Raw genomic sequence first — 20,475 nt, forward strand, 5'->3', positions numbered from 1 at the left:
GGAATGGGCAGAAATTAAGAACTGGAGGAAACTTATCTATATGTTTTATAATCCAAGATACAAGAATATTCCACCGTACTAGCACATTTCACTCTACCAACATGTTCTGCCTATCCAAAGGGTTGGTGAAGGCCTGTGAACCAAAGCCTCTCTGAATTTTGGTCTCCCTGAAGTCTGGAATTCCTCAGGGTTGCATTTTGCCACTTTTTTTTAATGGCCCAGGACCAGAATAAACGGGCTAAAGAATAATCATAGCTACCGTTTGCAGGCGACTACTTTGGGCTGAGACTGTGCGCAAAACTGTACAGCTATCATCTTATTTAATTCTCTTTACAAGGTGGAAGAATTGTTCCCATTTTATGGATGAGGAAGTTAAGGCTCAGAGAGATTAAGGTTTTACATGAGGTAAATGATTGAACTAGCAATTGGACCCAGTACTATTTAATCTAGGTTTTGCATTTTTAATCATTAACTTTTCTTAGCTTGACCAGTTCCTATTCTTCTTCATCATCTAGCTAAATATCAACTCTTCTGAGCTGTTTTCCTTGACACCCCTGAATAAATTACAGTGTCGTGTGTTCTCAGATCTCAGCATCAACTTCTTTCAAGCATTCTGTGTTATGTTCATATGCTTCCCTAGGTCAATTCTATTCATGGCCATCTTGCATCTCTTCCCATTTCTTTGTGCACCGTTAGCTTAAGGCACCATCTTTGTCCCACAGAGGATACTTAACTGATGTATTTAATGTTGAATAAACAAATATAATTTTAGCTTAAAAAAGATTACTGGAAATTTTTTTGTACCCTAATAGCTGTGCTAAGAAAGTTTCCACACAGCTGACTCACCACATATTCACCTTGGAATCACCTGCTCCAGTTCTTACCTGAGTACCTACTCCTACGACTACATCTGTGGTCCCACCTCCCCAGCCCCTGCCCTTCTCACTGTGCACTTGAAAGTCCCCATCAGTGACCAAGGTGGTTAGCTGGAGGAGAGTTCATTTAGGAATGAATCAGTCCATTCTCATGCTGCTAATAAAGGCATACCCAAGACTGGGTGTCATATATATATATATATATAAAGGTTTCATGGACTCACAGTTCCACATGGCTGGTGAAGCCTCATAATCATGATGGAAGGTGAAAGGCACATCTTACATGGCGGCAGGCAAGAGAGCATGGGTAGGGTAACTCCCTTTTATAAAACCATCAGATCTTCACTATCATGAGAATAGCATGGGTAAAACTCACCCCCATGATTCAATTATCTCCCACTGGTTCCCTCCCATGATGCATGGGGATTATTACAATTCAAGGTGAGATTTGGGTGGGGACACACAGCCAAACTTTATCAAGGAATAATTGTCTAAATAGAGTCAGATAACATCCTTGAAGCAGCCAGAGTAAACTCCTGGTCAGCCTGGTCGGCCACTACTCCACTCCCCTACAACCCTGAGGAAGGAGGCTGCCTTCGGGGTTATTCCTTTCCCTGTTTTAGCTCTGTTCTATACCCTGAGGCAGTCCAGGAATGTGTGGCATCATTTAAGAGTCTCTCTCCCCACACTCACACATCCCCATGGGCCCACACGCCACACACATGGGCCCCTTTTCTTTCTCACACACTCAGAAGGGGTTCTGTTCACATCCAAGCCTCCTGCCTCTCACTTGACTAAAAGGGTCCTTCTGTATTCCTGGGCTTAGCAATATTCTCAAACCTCAAATGTTCCTCTAGGGACTCTTCTCATTGAGGGATTTTCTTTTTATTTCACTTTAAACATGAAATAAACATTTTATTTGAGCTCTTTGGAAGAAATATTAGTATTTGCCCAATTGTATCAAAAATGTAAATATTAGGACATGATGGGATGAACCCAAACAACCTCTGAAGAAAGAACTTTGCTGGGCTCTTTAAAGAAGTTTTTGTTGCTCTGAGAGAGCTAGGGGTGGAGGAAGTGATGGTGGAAAGTTTCCAGAGGTGAAAAAGAGGTGAGTGTCTCACTGCTATCCATAGATGACTCCTGAGCCACATTCTCCTTGAAAATTCACCAGTCAGCTTATTTAGAAGGTGCATGTAGATACTTGACCAAGTTCCTGAGTATGTGTGCATGCCTCTGATCTATTTTGAGAAGAGTCTTTAACAAACCTCTTGACTGTTTTTCAATATTCTTGCTCTTTTCTTTCCACTTCCTGGTCCAGAGATTAGGTAAGAATCAGAGAAGAGGAGCAGGTGGCCACTTCAGAGTGTGTGGCGGCTCCTTCAGTCAAGGTCACCAAGAGGGAAGGAACATTTTGTGTCAGAGGAATTCTTTCTCTTTAAAAGCATGTGTCTGTGGATGTGCTGGAGGAGGGAAGTGGGTCACTGGCGAGGGCTTGACAGTTAGAACTCTGTGCCTGCTGAATCTCTATATATTATGCTAGGCTCTTCATTTTCACAGCAAGAGTATCAGATCATGTCTCCTTCCTCCAAAGAACAACAGTAATAGCAAGAGAAATAAACAACAACAAAAATAAAAGCAACTAACATTTTCCAGTTACTTACTGTGTGCCAGGGACTGTTCTATGAGCTTCACTTATTTCAGTTCATTTAATCCTCATGAGAACTCCATAAAGTAGGTATTCTTGTTATCTCCATTTTACAGTTGGGGTAACTGAGTCACAGAGATGCTAAGGACCCAAAGCCACAGAACTGCTAAGTAGAAGAACTGGGATACAAGCACAGGTTCGAGAGTCCATGTGTTACCCACTAGGCTCTCCTGCCACCCTGGGCTCTAGTACTAAATCTTCAACTGTTTTAAAATAAAACCTACAGCTCTGGTGCATCCTCTGTCTGCTTTCTCTTAGCTGCCCTGGAATCAGGGCCTGCCTTAGGCTGTGTGATGACGTGGGTCCTCTTGTACATACTGGTGAAGGAAGATTGAAACTCAATAATTCAAATTAATTGGAAAGAGGGCTAGTTAGAAGCAGACTACAGTTCTAGAACAGCAGCCTTAGATTGTTCGGGTCATTGGTTTCTAGTGTGTGTTGTGGTGCAAAATAACTGCTCAGAATGCTGCCAAATGCTGTTCATTTCAGTATATTAAATAACCCAGGGTACATGGTAACTGCAATTTGCTTCTAGTGGGGTGGTAGTGGGAGCAGGGTGTAGTTTGTGAGATGGAGAGAAAGTTAGAAAAGAAAACCTCAGTTCTTAGACACTGCAACCTAGGTAGATCCTAATTTTACCATTATTGAAAGTCTCTTTGTCTTCTGGCCTTGTCTGCTTGGATTTCATTCCCATTTTTCTTTCCATTCTACCCCATGCCAGGGGAAGCACATCTTGCCTCCTCCCTCTTACCCCAAATCCACCCTATAAGCTTCTCCTGAATGAACTCCATGGGCTCACCTTAAGCCAGGACAGTGTGGGGTACAGAGACTCAATAGGCCAGGGCCCTGAGGTGTCACCACTCCATGGCAGAGACAAGTGTCAGGCCCCAGGAACCATACTGGGGTGTGCAGGATTGGATGGACAGACAGGCAGGGAGGCAAGAGAGGTGAGTAGTGCCAGTCTCTGTATTTCTGCCTGTAACTAAGGTGGGTGGGCCTGTAAAGTCTGGAGCAGTCTTGGAAAGAGCTGGGAATGAAGCTGTTCTCTGATGGATGGGGCAGGACTTGGACAGACAGCAATGGAGGATCAAGGCAGGAACCACCTCGGAGGAGAGCAGACACCCAACATTTATGGGCCTGAAGGGTTTGCACTGGGCTTAAAGACAGAGCACCTTGACTGGTGTTCTTATCTAAAAAATGGACTAATCCCTGTCCTCTCCACCTCACAGGGCTACTGGGAGGATCAAATGAGATGAAATGCTTTGTAAATTAGCATGAACAAAGAGGGCTGTTGAGATCTTTGTAGAGGCCAGTGCCTTCATTTTATGGATTAGGAGACTGAAAGGCTGCAGGACTGACTAAGTGACAAAACGAGGACCACAGGCTATATAAGAAGGCATAATGGAAACTAACAGAGATCATGTAGATGGTTGAGTACTCAGGACCAAATCATAAAAACTCTGAAAGCCAGGGATCATGGTGTTTGACTTGATAGTTTGGGGAGCAGGGACCATGGAAATGCTTTGGGAAGAAGGATGCACCTTTTATGCAGAATCCTTCTCAAGTCCAGCTTTCTCTTGGAACTCATCCCTGATGACAGTCACTATCTTGAGTCCTCTTTTTCTAGACATTTGCTGTCTTATTGTGTATGGGACAATTTAGTAAATTTATTTTAGTATGTAACTGATACTGCCATATGTAGCTGTGGGTGGTTATGCATATTATACATATAAGACGTAGATGTATGAAATACACTGTCATACCAGTGGTTTTATGGGAATACGTTCTGCCTACTCTCTAGACTGAAAGTCTCTTAAAGCCAGGTATACTACATTATACTTTATTATTTGTCTAGGCCTAAAGTAAGTGATTCACAAAATAACTCTGATTTCTTCTGAAGCACAGCTACTTTTAAAAACCTGAACTTTATTAGTAGTTACGTTGCAAAAAGAAAGCATCTTTATGAAGAAAACAGCTTGCATAAAAGTATACTACAGAAGTGTTTTTAATTAACACAACCTAAGCTTGTCCTGTAAATAAGTAAATTAGCCCTTTTCCCCATTACTCCTCTCTCAAAATATTTACATCATTAAGTTACTAGTCATTTGTTTACACAGAGTGGCAGAGGTAAACTTTATCAAAATTAGCCAAGTATTATCACAGCTGGAATATTTTACCTCATGTTTGTACTCTTATCTACATGCTAGTTAGTGGGCAGAATTGGGATTCGAACTGTGGGGTAGGATCCCAACATCTATGTTTCCACTTCATGTTATCAGAAGACCTGGTTTAGAGACTGGCTTCACTTTTATCTAAAAGGATGTTACCTACCTAAAACCTGTAGTTAAAAATGTATGCTAGAAATATTAATCTTGGTTGAGATAATAAAATACTTGCTCTTGCACAAGCCCAGTGCTTGTTTCCTCTTTCTTCATTCCTCTCTCATAGGGGCACATCAGCTGTATTTTAAGGACCTGGGAAGCGCACGTTTGCAATTAATGCAAACCAGGCACACATGTCGGCACAGTTCTTGGTTACCATGGTTTTAAAGTTTCTTCACTTCACTTAGAATTACAATCTTTTCCCACACGAATGAAGCCTCTTTTCCACTTGGAATTTATTTTAACTGTGTGTTCAGGTTGTTCAATCTCAGCTCTCTTTTGACACCTGTAATGTGAACTATACTGGTTTTCTAAGAATAATGAGAGATATTCTTCATTGCCTTTTCTCAAGGCAAAGCAGCCATTTTCCACCTTAGAACAACCGATTAACACACAGCAACTCCAGCTAAGTGTCCAGGATCAATCCCCTCATTCAGTTGTGCTAATGGTGCTCCCCAGATCAAAAGAAGTGTGCCAGGAATGAGGAACATCAGAGGCCAGGCTGGGGAATCTCAACTCCTAGGTCATCTCTGTGAAGGAAGCTTAGAGGAGTGAATATGGACTGCAGGAAGCATGCCACCATCTTGCTCAGTAGGTGCCAGCATCTCCGTGAACAATGAGAGAGAAGAGCTTTTTGTTGTTGCTGTTGTTGTTAACTGTCTCCTCTATCTCTTTAGTATTTCAGTGATGAAAACAAGGCATGACCATGGATAAAATAATACTAAAGGGGCTGGGAGCAGTGGCTCACGCCTGTAATCCCAGCTCTTTGGGAGGCCAAGGCGGGTGGATCACCTGAGTTCAGCAGTTCGAGACCAGCCTGGCCAATGTGATGAAACTTTGTCTGTACTAAAAATACAATAATTAGTGGTGTGTGGTGGTGAGCACCTGTAATTCCAGCTACTTGGGAGGCTGAGGCAGGAGAATCCCCTGAACCCGGGAGGTGGAGTTTGCAGTGAGTCGAAATTGTGCCACTGCACTCCAGCCTGGGCAACGAGAGCAAGCAAAACTCAGTCTCAAAGAAAACAAACAAACAAACAAACAAGAAACTAAAGGGAAAAATAAATGAGAAAAGTTAGCGTATGTCCTTTGCAAAAATCATCCAGTCTGCTAAGGTAAAGGCTCAGATTCTTGTGGAGTTCACCAACCTTGGCAGGTGAGAGCTTCCACACTGGTATTTTCTTGGTTCAGAGGACATAAGCAAGAAGGAAGAACTTCTAAGAGCCCAAGACAAAGTCCTAACCCTGGTTGCCAAGCAGTGTGCAAGTTTATCTTTTTTATCACAGAATATGGGCAGGGAACAGAGAGTCATAGTTTCAGGTTACCTATCCTGACACCTTGGCCAAGGGCAGTGACATCAATATAATTACTATAGTCCCAAGGACTCAGGGATCTCCTAGGAACCACAAGCTAAATTTAGCCTCACTCCATGTCATTAATCAGCAAGGCCACGCAGGATCTTGCTTTTGAATACTGTATTTACCAAGTGTTAATTTCTCCCAGACTCAGGAATTCAAAGTTTTGGAGTTAAAAACATTGGAAAGAAAAATAATTTCCAAACTTTGATGCAAGTTAAGGGAAGAGTACAACTTCTAGGTCTCAATTGTCCAACCTTGGGGGCAGATGGGACCCAGGCTAAATCCTGCAGCTCAGCTTTTGTTTCCCCCAATGCCCCAAGATTGCCTTTCTCTTAGCTAGAAACCTTCAGTTGTTTGGACTCCACTTTTCTTTGGATTTTCCAAGTTTTCTGAAACTGTCATTGTTTCAAATGTGAACATAGCTATTTTTCTCCTTTACACTTTTTGGATTATGCTTTTCTGTATTATGCTATAGGCGGGTACTTAAGTGGACTTTTATTATCTAATGGTCACAGTAATAATCCCTTTGGGAATCTTAAAGTGTTTTTACAAACATTCTAATTCTTCGAGTTAAGAAAATCAAAGTCTAGAAGAGTCAAAACTCTTGCTGGTTGGTATCCACACTGAGAATTAAGGACCCAACTGTAATAATAATAGCTAACATTTACACAGTGCTAACTATGTAAGAGGCACTTAATATACTTGTCTCATGTAACCCTAATAAGAATCCTGTAAAACAGGTACAGTACTATAATTACCCTCATCATCTAGATGAGGAAAATGGAACACCTGTGATAAACAAACTTGCTCATTTCTCCCATTTAGCAAATAGCACAGGTGAGATTTTAACCAGGCAGTCTGATGCCAAAGCTTGTGCTGTTACTACCATTCTTGCCTTCCTAGAGCCTGTCTTTGAAATGACTCCATGATTTCTCCACATGGAAATATGGCAAAGTGTTTTTGATGGCCCACATCCATGGACCTACTGAGATTTTATAATTTTAACATTTGCCTTCATGAGTCTGACAATAAAAGCATTATACTGTTAAATAAAATATCATCTCTTTTTGGCCAATATTTTTGTATCCTAGGACCCGAGGGGGAACGAAACATGCTGAGGACAATATTAAGTTAGCATCCATTTTATGCACTCTTAATGCAATATTCCTGACTTGACTCTCTGACATGGGATTTTTAGAACCTTTCTGATAAAGATGATGGGAGGGTGTTCATCCATTCTCATTTCCCTGCCAAATTATTTTATAACTAAAAAGACATGCTTTTTTGAGTTGGAAGATTAGAGTAAGGGTTCAGTCAGGGTATGGAATCAAGCATGTCCATATCCGACATATTAATGGTATCAGCTGTGTTTATAAGTTAAATCCCATCTTCTCAGTAAACCATTTCCACAGCCACTTTCATCATATGCGATTGGTGAAAGCGTTTGAAACAGAAAAAGAAAATTGCTCTGTAAAGACAAAAGCTTTCCAAATGTAATAAAAGGTGATGTTGGGACAATTAAAATATGTGATAGAGTTATATTGCTACTACATGACAAACTAAATAGATAGTAAATAGCTGATTTTATTACCTTGACATATATATCTCAAAAGATATTTTGGAAACATTTCAAAACCAGATTAAGATTTAGGTAATATAACTGAGCCAAAGGAGAAATATAAGAAGAAGAGACAATAATTCGGAATAATTTTTACTTAAATTAAAATCTGACAGTTGGATCCCCTTATGGGAGTTTATCTGGCTTTAGGAAACTTTGAGGTTTAAACTAAGTTTAAAGAATAGGAAAACAACAAGTATATGAAGAAGTGCTCAACACCACTCATCATTAGAGAAATGCAAATCAAAACCACAATGAGATACTGTCTCACACCAGTCAGAATGGCTATTATTAGAAAGTTGAAGATAGATGCTGGTGAGGTTGCAGAGAAAAGGGAATGCTTATACACTGCTGGTGGAAATTCAAATTAGTTCTGCCACTGTGGAAAGCAGTTTGGAGATTTCTCAAAGAGTTTGAAACAGAATTACCATTTGACCCAGTAATCTCATTACTGAGTATATACCCAAAGGAATATAAATAGTTCCACCATGAAGACATTTGCACATGTATGTTCATCACAGCACTATTCACAATAGCAAAGACACGGAATCAGCCTAAATGCCCACCAATGGTGGATTAGATAAACAAAATGTGCATATACACCATGGAGTACTATTCACCCATAAAAAGAATGAAATCCCGTCCTTTGCGGCAACATGGATGGAGCTGAAGGCCATTAACCTAAGCAAATTAATGTGGGAAGAGAAAACCAAACACTACATGTTCTGACTTAGGAGGAAGGTAAACCTTGAGTACACATGGACACAAAGAAGGGAACAACAGATACAGGGACCTACTTGTGGGTGGAGGGTGGGAGGAGGGTGAAGATAAAAAAACTATAGGGCACTATGCTTATTACTTCAGTAACAAAATCTGTACAACAAACCTGCATGGCACACAATTTACCCATGCAACAGACCTGCACATGTACCCTCCAAAACTGAAATAAAAGTTGGAAAGAAAAAAAAAAAAAGAACTGGGCACAAAAGAAAAAATATGAGTGAGAGTTTATAACAACCCATAGCGTTGGCAGCCCTGGAGTCTATGGGAAAGCCAAAGAAGGGAGTCAGAATGGTGAGAAGAGAGGTGGGCTGGGCTTGGGGTGGGCAGCAGAAAGTCCTTTAGACATCTACACTTCTTAAAGGCATCCGAAGGGATGTCTCTGTAGACACAGTGAGGATGTTCAATTTTTCTTCATTCTCATTTCAAAGCACAGGATTAATGAGGCTAACACAATATATGAATTTATTGTCTAAAGATTGATATTGTCACCAAAAATCACTGATTGATTTGATTGATTCATTGGACATTTATTGAAAACCTACCCTGAGCCAGACACTGTTAGGTGCTGGGAATATATTTGTTAGCCAAAATAGACAAGGACCCACTCTCAGGTACTTTAAAAGCAGTGAAGGCAATGAACAAAGAAATATAAGTAAAATGTGTTCTCCACATGCTGTGAAGAACAGATGTGATTGACTTGTGACAACTTGTAACTGGGAGGCCAACACTGGACAGGGGGCCCCATAAGAGACTTTCTGACCAGGTGCTATTTGAGCTGAGACCTGAGGAATGAGCTAGAATTAACCAGGTGAAGTGATGGGTTGTGAGAAAGTCCCAGGTAGCGTCCAAGTGAGTGAAGGCCCTAAATCAAGAGGGAGATGTAGGCACTCATGGAACTGAGAGACAGCCAGTGTGGGTGGTGCAGAGAGCGAGGGGAGGGTTGTGGGATGACACTGGGGTGACAAGTGGAGCCCCCATAAAGTGAAGTTGTCTGGACTTTACCCTAAAAGCAGTGGACTGCCTCCAGAGATGGTGGTGGTAGTAAGGTTATGTGAGACTTGATCAGATTTGTGTTTAATTGTCACTCTGGCTGCTGTGTGGACAACAGGGAGTAGGGAGATGGGTGCAGGGGGGAAATGAGGGGCAGTTGGGAGGCTATTGCAGTGGGATTATGGGAGCTCTGAGATAAAAACAAAGAGAAGTAGATGAATTTGAGAGCTACCAAGAGTTCAAAATCAACAGTACTCAGTGACAGAGTAGAGCTAGGGAGTGGGAGAGAAAGAAAACTGAAAAGATGGTGGCAGCACTCACCATAAGAGGACCAGGCCTGGGCATGTACAATGATCTAATATTTGTAAAGTTGAGCCTAAGATACTATACTTGTTAGGATTATTGCTTTCTGATACATTCTGGCCATTTAAAAAGAATTTGACCAGGAAATGTTTACCATGGTCTTCTCACACCTATGTTGTTGTTGTTTTTTTTTTTTTTAAATTAAATAATTGTTTTCCCCTTTAACCTATTTTTAATATGTCAGTTAAACATGATGGTCATTAACATACTACAATATACATTTTTTCACTTCTGAAATTTTCTACGTATCCTTTTAAAATTATTGTTTCATCGTTTCTACAAGTTGAGTCTTTTTTCAAATCTAAGGTTGATGGGTGTCTTGTAGAGCTGAAAGTCCCTTGCCGGTATGGACATAGAGATGTCTAGATGTCTGTGCCTGCTTAGTGCCCTTTATTTAAAGGTATTTATTGGCATAGCTTACACTGAGTAAATACTGCGGTTCAGATCAGCAATTTAATGTTCAATGGTCTTCACCAATTTTCACGGTTGTGTGTGCTTCTCTTCATAATGAAAATAATAGGATAGTGAAAGACCAGTGTACATGTGGATTTTACGGACAAAAGAGAATATCCACTTTACAACAAGCACAGTGACTCTAATTTTAAAGTTTGCATATGCAAGAACTGATGATGTTTTGAATATTACTTGTTTTGCAATGTCAGTTAATCCCTCAAGCATGTACTGAGCACCAAATTGTTCATAGCACCATTCAATTTTGTTCAGGGAGTCAAAAACACACTGTAGTCATAGTTTTCATCCTTGAAGAGCTCTGATTTAATAAAACAAAGTGACCCAAATTTAACACATCACATCTTTCTCTCTTCCTTTAAGAGCCAAACAAAAGCTAAAAAATGAAAATCCATCAAAACTCGTCTTCTGCACAGCGAATTTTGCATGGCGGCTACCACCATCTGCTTCTCTTCTCACTGGGCACCTCCACCCCTGGGACCCAGCTGGCAACATCTGGCAACTAGCCCATCTAGCTCATTTCTGCAGTAATGCTGAAGCCCATCAGTTCTTCCCTAACTCTGTGTTTCTACGAATTCAGGTAGGATGGGCATTGTGAAAGGAACACTTGACTTAGGGTCAGTCAGAGGAACTGGATTTCAATCCTGGTCTGGTCACTCAAGTGAGAACTTAGTCTCTCTGGACTTGTTTTGTACCTGTAGAACAGATACTGCTGAGCTCACGCTACTGGGATCAGATGAGGGCTACCTGTGTCAGTCCCTAGCCCAGTTCTTGGAACATACATATTCTCAGTACGCTTCATATGACCATGAACCTCATGTCTTCTGTAAAGGATAATTGTAATAAATAATTACCATAGTATAAAAAGCCAAAAGGACCTGAGAGATTGCTTCTCCTGTATTCAGTTTACAACCAAGCCCTTTTAAGTTAGAGTAGTTAAGTGATGTGCCTACTATCAGTGCACAACAATGACAAACCAGAAAACAGTTATAAACTGGCATACATGGTTCCAATTCTGAACTCCCTGCAACTTGACATACATATTACCATCAGTTGAATACTTTTAATATATGATTCTCAATATGTTCTTCCCCTGATCAAAAGCCCTTGGTGACTATCAATGGCCTAGAAAGTATAACCAATTGTCTTAGGCTGCTCCCTAGGGTTCTCTAATGCTTGTCCTGAAGGCATCTTCCTACATCTGCAGTGTCTCCCTCCATGTAGCTTGGGACCCAAACTAGGTTACTCACTATGCCTTGCACCATGTGCACACTACATTGTAATGTCCGTGAGTAAAGTGACTGTATTACTCATGGCTATATCCTTAGTATTTAACCAGATGCCTGGCTCATAGTAAAAGCTCAATAAATATTTGTTGAAGATGGTGGGCATTCTTCAACATGATAAATAAAATAATAACAATGATAATCACACCAGCAGAATAGTAATAATGGTAAATAAATAATAAAGTAGCAACCATAGCCATTGATTGAGCTATTGCTCAATAGCCATATGCTATAAATTTATTATCTTACCTGAACCTACCAATAACCCCATCATGTGAATACTATCCCTATCCCATTTTACTGATGATAGGATCAAGGCTCAGGGAGATCTACTAACTTCCCTAGTATCAGTTGATTGACTGTTTTATTCATGTATTCAACAGATGTTATTGAGGGTCTACCATGTGTTGGGCTCTGTTCTAGGGGTTGGGGGTGTAGCCCATATCTTCCTATTTGCAAACAAGGTCCTCGCTTTCATGGTGACATGAAAACAGACACTGACTCTGTCTAGTGGCAGAAAACAGACACTAACTTATCAAATAAATCATATGATGTCAGAAAATGGTTAAGTGATAAAAAGAAAAATTAAATAGGGAAAGGGATCAGTAGTGCTGGGGGTTACTATTTCAGATGGGGGAGTGAATAAAGGCTTGCTCAGGAGGTGACAGGTAAACAGAATCCTGACTGATGAAAAGGAGGGAGCCACTGAAGATCTGGAGGGAGAATGTTCTAGACAGGGGGGATGGTAAGTGCAAAATCCCTGAGACAGGAGTATCTCCGGTATGTTCAAGAAGCAGTAAGACTGCCAGTGTGTCTGAGGGTGAGAGTGGAAGAGGTGAGGGTAGATGTCCTATGGTCAGATCCTGCTGAGCTTTGTAGGCATGGTAGAGACTTTGGCTTTTACTCTGATTCAGAGCGGGGAGTGACTGGAATGTGAGAGCAGACGAACAGTGGAGTCTCTTCTGAGTTTTGAAAAGATCTGCCCGACAAGGGTGCAGTGAATAGTGAGATCAGTTGCAGGAATATTAAAGTGACACGCGTGAAAGATGACAGAGGGATGAGAGGCGATCAGCCCTGATCTCATGGACTGGATATAGAGTAAATGAGAAAGAAGGAGTCTAGGATTGCTTCGAGGGTTTTGGCCTGAAGAATTGACAGAAGACAGGAAATGATCAAGGGGCACAGGCCGAGAGTTAAGGAAATCAGTAATTCGCCTTAGACATATTAAGTGTGAGATGCCTATGAGCCACCCAGTGGAGACGATGAATTGGCTGACAGCTGGCTATTCATGTCTATAGTTCAGTCAAGCAAAACAGGGGGAGAATTTTACATCTCAGTGTTATCAGTACACAGATGACACTGAAAGTCATGAGTCATCCACTCAAGAGTGACAGTGGAGAGATCAGGGAGAGAGGAGGCCCGAGGTACTTGACCTGGATAGTGAAGGAAAATGAGGAAGTGAAGCAAGGCAGCAGAGACAGAAGGTAGTGAAGATGCACACCCTGAACGTTGAGCAGAGCCAGTGCTTTAACGATGAGGGCAGTGATCATCTGAGTCAGACACTGCTCCAGGTCAGGTCAAACCAGGTCGAAGCACCAGAGAATACAAGAGCAAGGAGGCAGAATTGGGGAAGGGCTGAAAAACTACCTATTGGGTACTGTGCTCGCCAGCTGGGTGACGGGATCAGTTGTACCCCAGACCTCAGCATCACGCAATAAACTCACGTAACAAACCTGGGCATGTACCCACTGATCTAAAATAAAAGTTGAAATGATAAACAAATAAAATAGGTCTAAGAATTTACCATTAGACCTGGCAATGTGGAGGGCACTGGATTATTCAACAAGAGCAGCTTAAGTGCTTACAGCTTCTGGGTGGATTCTGAATGCAAGTGTGTCCAGCCTTAACGATCGTGCTCTTGGTTCCTTGCCTTTGTAAATGAGCACCTGAAACTCCCTTTGCCCCAATCTCCTTCATCTCCCTTTAGGCCCAAATTTGCTTTATTTCCTGCAACTCAGCTCCCTGCTCTCTCCATCATGGAGCCCTTCCTTAACATCTATAGTTAAATTTAACTCCCACAATATTCACCTTGTTTCAGAATTATTCATTGGTGACTATGTTTAGATATTTGTTGAGTGGGTGAATCCTTGGATTAATAGAAACATACTATGTGAACCCACACAGGATAAGACAAGATGCTATGCAAAATGTGGTGTTATTACTGCCACTACTAAAAGCAGTATAAAGAATCTCTAAATAAGAGCATCCCAAAATAGTAACCTGAAGCGCAAACCCACAGAATGCTGCTTGGTCTGCTAGCTAATAAAGGAGCAGTGCAGCAATTCAGAGTGATGAGAGAGGACTTGACTTGGCTTAGAGATCTGGGCCCTGGGCACAGGGCCCAATGCTGCCACTGAGCCGTGTGATCTTGGGTGAGGCACTTCAGACTTCTGGGACATAGTTTCTTCACCTTTGAAGTGAGCAGGTTCTATCATATCATCCCAAAGATCCTTCTGCCTACCAGGGTTCATTCTCATATTAGAAACTAAGTAGTGATATTAAGAGTTACTTGTCCTGTGTCCTTTCTCTCTACTTAAACGATAAAATCTCAAAGGATAGGTCTCGTACTTGTTTGCATGAAGAAGAGGGTCTTGGTAGATGCAATCTGAAGATTTTTTCATTTAGTAGATCATAGGGATAAACACTCTTTGGTCTGTGAAACGTGCACTGGTCAGTGATGTCCCTCTAATCTGCCACACGTCTCTTCCCCAGCCATTTCAACATTCTGTCGTTTCTTCTGAGTTTCTGCTGTATATGATATTCCCATGAACTGCAAGGTTTATGAGCCAACTGCCACCAATTTGGGGCCTCTTGACCCTCCTGGCCTAGAGTTGAGGAAATCAAGATATAGAGCCTAAAATCAAGCCAAGATATTAGAACAGAACTGTCTTGAATAATCCAGCCCATAAAACTAGGGTACTTGTAGGAAGGAGTAGATGTGTCAGTTTAGAGATTCATGTATGCTAAGCTTAGATTTTGTGCTCAGGAATATCAACCTGCTATGTCTAAGGTATCCTGAAGGGGACAGAAAGTGAAGAGAGGGTGGCCGGTTAAAAACTGAAAAAGTTGTACAGACAAGTGGTGGTGAGCGCCTGAACTAGGAAAGAAAAGAGATGGGGTCACTGTATTTTGATGCTCCCTTTGTTTAAGATGGTTCTTAAGATATCGCATCAAGGTTAACACCCACTCTGCTCCAGGTACCAGTGTCAGAGATGTTATCTTCATGCTGGGAGCCTGGGGTGCAGGGGTTGGGACAGAGACAGACTGAAGATATATATTCAAGCTCAATGTTTTAAGTGCTGGCCCGGAGATATAAAAAGGGTGCTAATGGGGTGATGGGCTGCACAGAGGAGTCAACAGATTTCCCTCCTTCACCTCTGCAGATCCACTCTCCACCCTTCTCTGTGTGGTTCTCTGACCAGCCCTCTAGGAAGTCAACCTGCATGAACCACACCAGTGCGTCTCCTTGTTGGCTTCTGGCTGTGTATCAGAGGAGCTGGGAGAGGGAGGGCACAGTAGTCATTCCCTTCACTCCAGGGAGGTTAACCTTGAGATCATTGTGTCCGTCAGCCAAGAGTCACTGCTCCTGCTGGCGTGGTCAACTCTACTGGGCCTCTCCTTCTGGGTTCTGGTTACTACTCTCTCCTTTCCTCCTAGGTCTGGCCTGTAACAGCCCTGTTATCACGACCCCTGTGGTTCTCCCATTCCCCAGTCAGACCTTTGTCATTAGTTCCTTTATCCCAGTCTGAGTGTCTCTCTTTTTCTTGTCGAGATCCTCAATGATATACTGGACCTTTGAAATAAAAATGTGCAATTCTTTGGGACTTCTTCCCTTACTAAATTGTGAGCTCTTCCATGAGGAATCACATCTTAGTTAATCTTAGTTCTGTCTCTTCCTACCTCTGCTGTCAAGCACAGTTTCCATTCATGATGGATGTACATCAATTGTTTGTTAAAAGTTGTGATTCTCTCCTCAGTGATGGCCATTCCTTTGACCCCAACTGACCATGCAGGGTGCTGTCTGGAAATGACCTTCTCAGTCCACATCTCTCTCAGGACCACCCAGTGGAGGGGCTGCAGCTCCATTTCCCCCGCTAACTTCTGGCTCATCTAAAATGAGCTCATCTCCCTCTTTCTCAGCTAAGTGGCCAAATGCTCCCATGAAAGCCTCTTTCTGCCCAACACGCTAAATTGTATAGTCTTCACATCAATGTCAGATGCGGGTGACCTCAGAAAGAGCCCTCGATTTCTCTCCACCATAATTTCCAAGATTACAAAATAAAGATAAAAATAATACTAACTTCATAGAATTACTGGGAAAATAAAAGCAGATGTGACATCTTGTAAAATTTATTGTCTTTCCCTTGAAATACATCAGTGACTATAAAGAATAAGTAAGTTTTCTCCACTCCTACTCTACTTTGACTGGTTTCCAAAAGGGAGACACTACTTTAAAACGCTGAGCAGAATAATACAAATGACTTTTCCTGAGCATTTACTCCCTGCCAGGAACTGTTCTAAGTGCTTTATGTCATTTCAGCTAATCTCCACAAGAACTATATGCAGTAGAACCTGTTTTATCCCATTTTACAGATGTGGAAAAATAAAGGCACAAAGAGGTGAAGTAACTTGCCTAAGGTCAGGAGCCAGAGTTGAAACCTAGGAAGCTTGGCCAAAGCCATGCTGTTAATCCCTTTGCTATCTGGTCTTATGTGCTTACCTTCCCTGTAGCATCATTATGACTTGTGAAAACAGGCCATAAAGGTGCAATTGGCCACAGTGAATCATGAAAATTGTTAAGTGACTAAAAGTTTGCACTCTTGTGGAAATTCTTGTGAATTATAATTCAACTTACGTGTTACACTGCAAAATTCAAATTTTCCATTGTATTTGGTTCACTGAACTGCATTCTTAACGTGTGGATGTAGTAATGAAAACTAGTGGACTAGACAGAGACTCACCTGAACTTAATGCATGTTCTACTTCCTGCATGATCACCCTGGGAAAGGTGGTGGTGGTCTCCATGTCTATAAGCTCACACATCACTTTGCCTGACACAGTTGTTGGGGATGTTTTCTCCTGGGGCACTGGCTCAGCTGTGGCATGTGAGGTGGGTGTGTGATCAGAGTTGGACTCCTCTGTCGGTGACTCTGATGCAGCTGGAGCTCCAGTAGGTTGGGTGCTGGTCACAGTGGAGCTGTGGTTGGTAGTAATGGAGGCAGAAAAAACCTCAGGTGGTGAGGTTGATAGGGATGAGGGTGATGAGGCTGGAGCTTGAGGGGAGATGAGTGTGGGAGGCTCAGCAGCGGAATGCGACACTGTAGCTGCCACGCCTGCTTCAGGAGTGCCCGAGCTGTGTTCCTCCGAAGTGGTTGTTAAGTGGACTCCACCGCTTGTTGACGAGAACCCAGGAGGTGAGGGGTCTGTGTTTGTGCCTTCCCAATTCGAACCTGGGCTGGTGATCTCCTCTTCTCTGGACTCTGTGGAAATGTTCTTAGGAAGCAGAGATGTTGGGGCTGATGTTGTAACTGGGAGCACTGAGTTGCTGTGAGTGCCATTGGATGGGGAGGCAGTGTCTGCATCAGTGTTTTGTGGAGAGCTAGTCCAGATGGTGATCGGTGGCATAGTGTTTGCCGGAAGAGAAACAGGCAAAGGAGCTGATGTCGGCAGACTCTGTACCCTCCATCCTGTGGAAGAGCCAGTACAAAAGTGGTTAATACATGAAACAAGGTAATATGTGAAATAGAGGCAACGCTCTTACTCCACAGCTGTTTTGCAGTATTTTCACAGGTATTTCTCATTTTGCATTATGCCCGCCGCAGTTGTGAAGGCAACTTTTAACGGATTTTCTTCCCACCAATTGCTCTGCAAGTCTCAGTAGGAACCTGCCCCAAACTCCATAAGAACAATTAGTAGGACTGTCAATTCAAGACTAGCCAATGCATGGTATGAACTAATCTTGTCCCCAACTTGCTTAAAATCATGTCCTTAGAGAGTAAGACCCTCTGGGGAATTGATTTATGGGAATTTGTCTGGTCTGTCGAGCAGCCAACTCCACAGCTCCAGTAGGAACGCTGTGAGTGTGGACACTGGGAGTGGGGAAGGAGTGGTTGGTGATGAGTGTGGTCGCTGGCAGGAGGGGGCTTCAGTCTCGTTCCATCCCACAGCTGAGGAGCTCACTGATTAGCTGTTCCATGTCTTGGGGGCTACCCATTCTGCACTTACGCACAGGGATGTAAGGGATATGGACCTGCTGGCTGGGATGAATAAATATGTGAACACATTTCCTGCAGAGAAAGAAAAAGGGAGAGGTCCCAGAATAAAATGGAAATATTTTCTGAGAACCCAGTTGTCTGAAATTCTAGCCCAGGGTCCTTACCATCATATCATTTGCCAAATGCACTCCTTCATATGTAGTAAAATTTAGAGCTAGTTTCCATTCTTCCTTTCTCCTTCCCCACGCTTACGCATTTGGTTTCATTCACTGACTCATTCAATGATTATTTAATAAAGGGCTTTTATGTGCCAGTACTTTCCTGGACATGGGGTTTATGGTTTCACTTTTAGGTAACACATCTCTTGATTGCCTCCCCACACCCCCTTGTCATTCCCTGACTAGTATTTCCCCCAGTCATTTGCATCTCAGTAGATGGGAACCCCATTCACTAGGTTGCTCAGTTAAAAACCAAGATGTCACCCTTCAGGCATGTCTTTCCCTCACATCCCACATCAATTCCATTAGTGAATCAGGATGAGTCTACCTTGCTAATACAATCCTGATTCAACCACTTTTCACTATCTCTCCTATTATTTCCCATCCCCTGAGCCATTATAGTCACTAGCCTAGATGACTGCTGATTAGTCTGGATGTGCCCTCCAAATCTCAGGTTGAGATCATCAGCGTTGGAGGTGGGGCCTGGCGGGGTGTTTTTTTTTTTTTTTTGTCATGGGGGCTGATCCCTCATGGTTTGGTGCTGTCCTCATGGTAGTGAGTGAGTTCTATCAGGATCTGGCTGTTTAAAAGCATGTGGCACCTCCCACCTACACTCCCTTGCTCCCACTCTCACCATGAGATGTGCCTGCTTCCACTTCCCCTTCCACCATAAGTAAAGCTCCCTGAGGGCATCACCAGAAGCTGAGTAGACTTGTTGCTATGCTTGTACAGCAAGTGCTGCAGAACCATGAGCCAATCAAACCTCTTTTCTTTGTAAATTAACCGACCTCAGGTATTCCTTTATAGCAATGCGAAGAATAGCCTAACACAACTGCAACAGTCTCTTAACTGGTCTTCTAGCCCCCAGGTTTCCTCCCTTTTAGCGTGCTTTCCACTGAGCAGCCAGCATGATCTTTTATAGCAGTAAATCAGCTCATGTCCTTTCACTGATCAAAACCCTCCAAAGGTGTTCTGTTGTACTTAGAACAAAATCCAGAATTGCTTCCCTATGTAATTTCATGTTCTCATCATCAATTTGATTGGTCTCTAATCAAATGTCACCTCTTCCTCAAAGGAATCATCCCAGACAAGTCTAACTAATTCTTTTCTCCTCTAGCCCATTGTCCATTTAAATGTTTTAAAAAATTTTTTATTGTGGTAAAGTATGCATAACACTTTACTATTACAATGAATTTTAAGTGTACAGTTCAATGGCAGGAACTATATGCATATTGTGCAACCATCATTATTCATCTGCAGAACTTTTTCATTTTCCCAAACTCAAACTCTGTGCCTATTAAACAACTCCCTTTCCACATTGGAATGGCATAAAAACAACCAACCATTCTACACTCTATTGTCTGTATGAATTGGACTGCTCTAAGTACTTCACATAGAATATTTGTCCTTTTATGACTAGCTTATTTCACTTAGCATAATGACTTAAAACTTCCTTTTTAAGGCTGAATAATATTCCACTGTATGTATATGTCACATTTTGCTTATCCATTCATACACTGATGGACACTTGGGCTGTTTCCATCTTTGGGTTACTGTGAATATTGCAGCCATGAATGTGGATGAACAAATATCTGTTTGAGTCCTTGCTGTCAGTTCTTTGGGGCATATTCCCAGAAGTGGAATTAATGAATCATATGGTAATTTTTTGCTTAATTTTTTGAGGAAATGCCATACCTTTTGCTCATTTTTGTTTTTCACAATAAGAGAAGGGTTTTCCTGAAATTATGTATTTATTTATTCACTTATGTATTGTCTCTCTCTTCTACTAGAATAGAAGCTCAATGAGGGCACAGTGACCTGGTCTTACCCATGGCTGTTTCTCCTGAGCCTAGGACAGCATTAGGTCATAGTAAGTGCTTAATAAGGACCTGTGGGAGAAATGAAGGAAGAGTAGAAAAATGAATTAACCCAAGAACCTTATTCATGAATACTCCAACATCTCTCCACTCTTTTCCACATGTCACTTTAGTTATGGCCACATCCATCATGGCTTCCTCAGGGAGGGCTGCCTACCTGGTACTATTTGAGGGCAAGATTCTTGCTTAAAGATCAGCTTTACTCATTTTAATTCCAACATGACATATGCCTATGACTGATGTCTAGTTAGGTCTTCAACTATTTAACTCTACGTACC

General features: G+C 42.1%; 1 protein-coding gene across 2 annotated transcripts in view; it reads right to left on the reverse strand.

The window, feature by feature from the left end:
* The window catches only part of PARM1 (prostate androgen-regulated mucin-like protein 1), a 111,175-nt gene that overhangs the window by 16,764 nt on the left and 73,936 nt on the right, over positions 1-20,475 (reverse strand). For both annotated transcript variants that reach the window (XM_005555058.3, XM_015450394.3), the window contains one exon: positions 16,849-17,574. In XM_005555058.3, the coding sequence (XP_005555115.3) occupies positions 16,849-17,574 (726 nt within the window). The remainder of the gene's footprint in view (positions 1-16,848; positions 17,575-20,475) is intronic.

This window comes from Macaca fascicularis, chromosome 5, assembly GCF_037993035.2.
Source record: "Macaca fascicularis isolate 582-1 chromosome 5, T2T-MFA8v1.1".
Taxonomy (NCBI): Eukaryota; Metazoa; Chordata; class Mammalia; order Primates; family Cercopithecidae; genus Macaca; species Macaca fascicularis.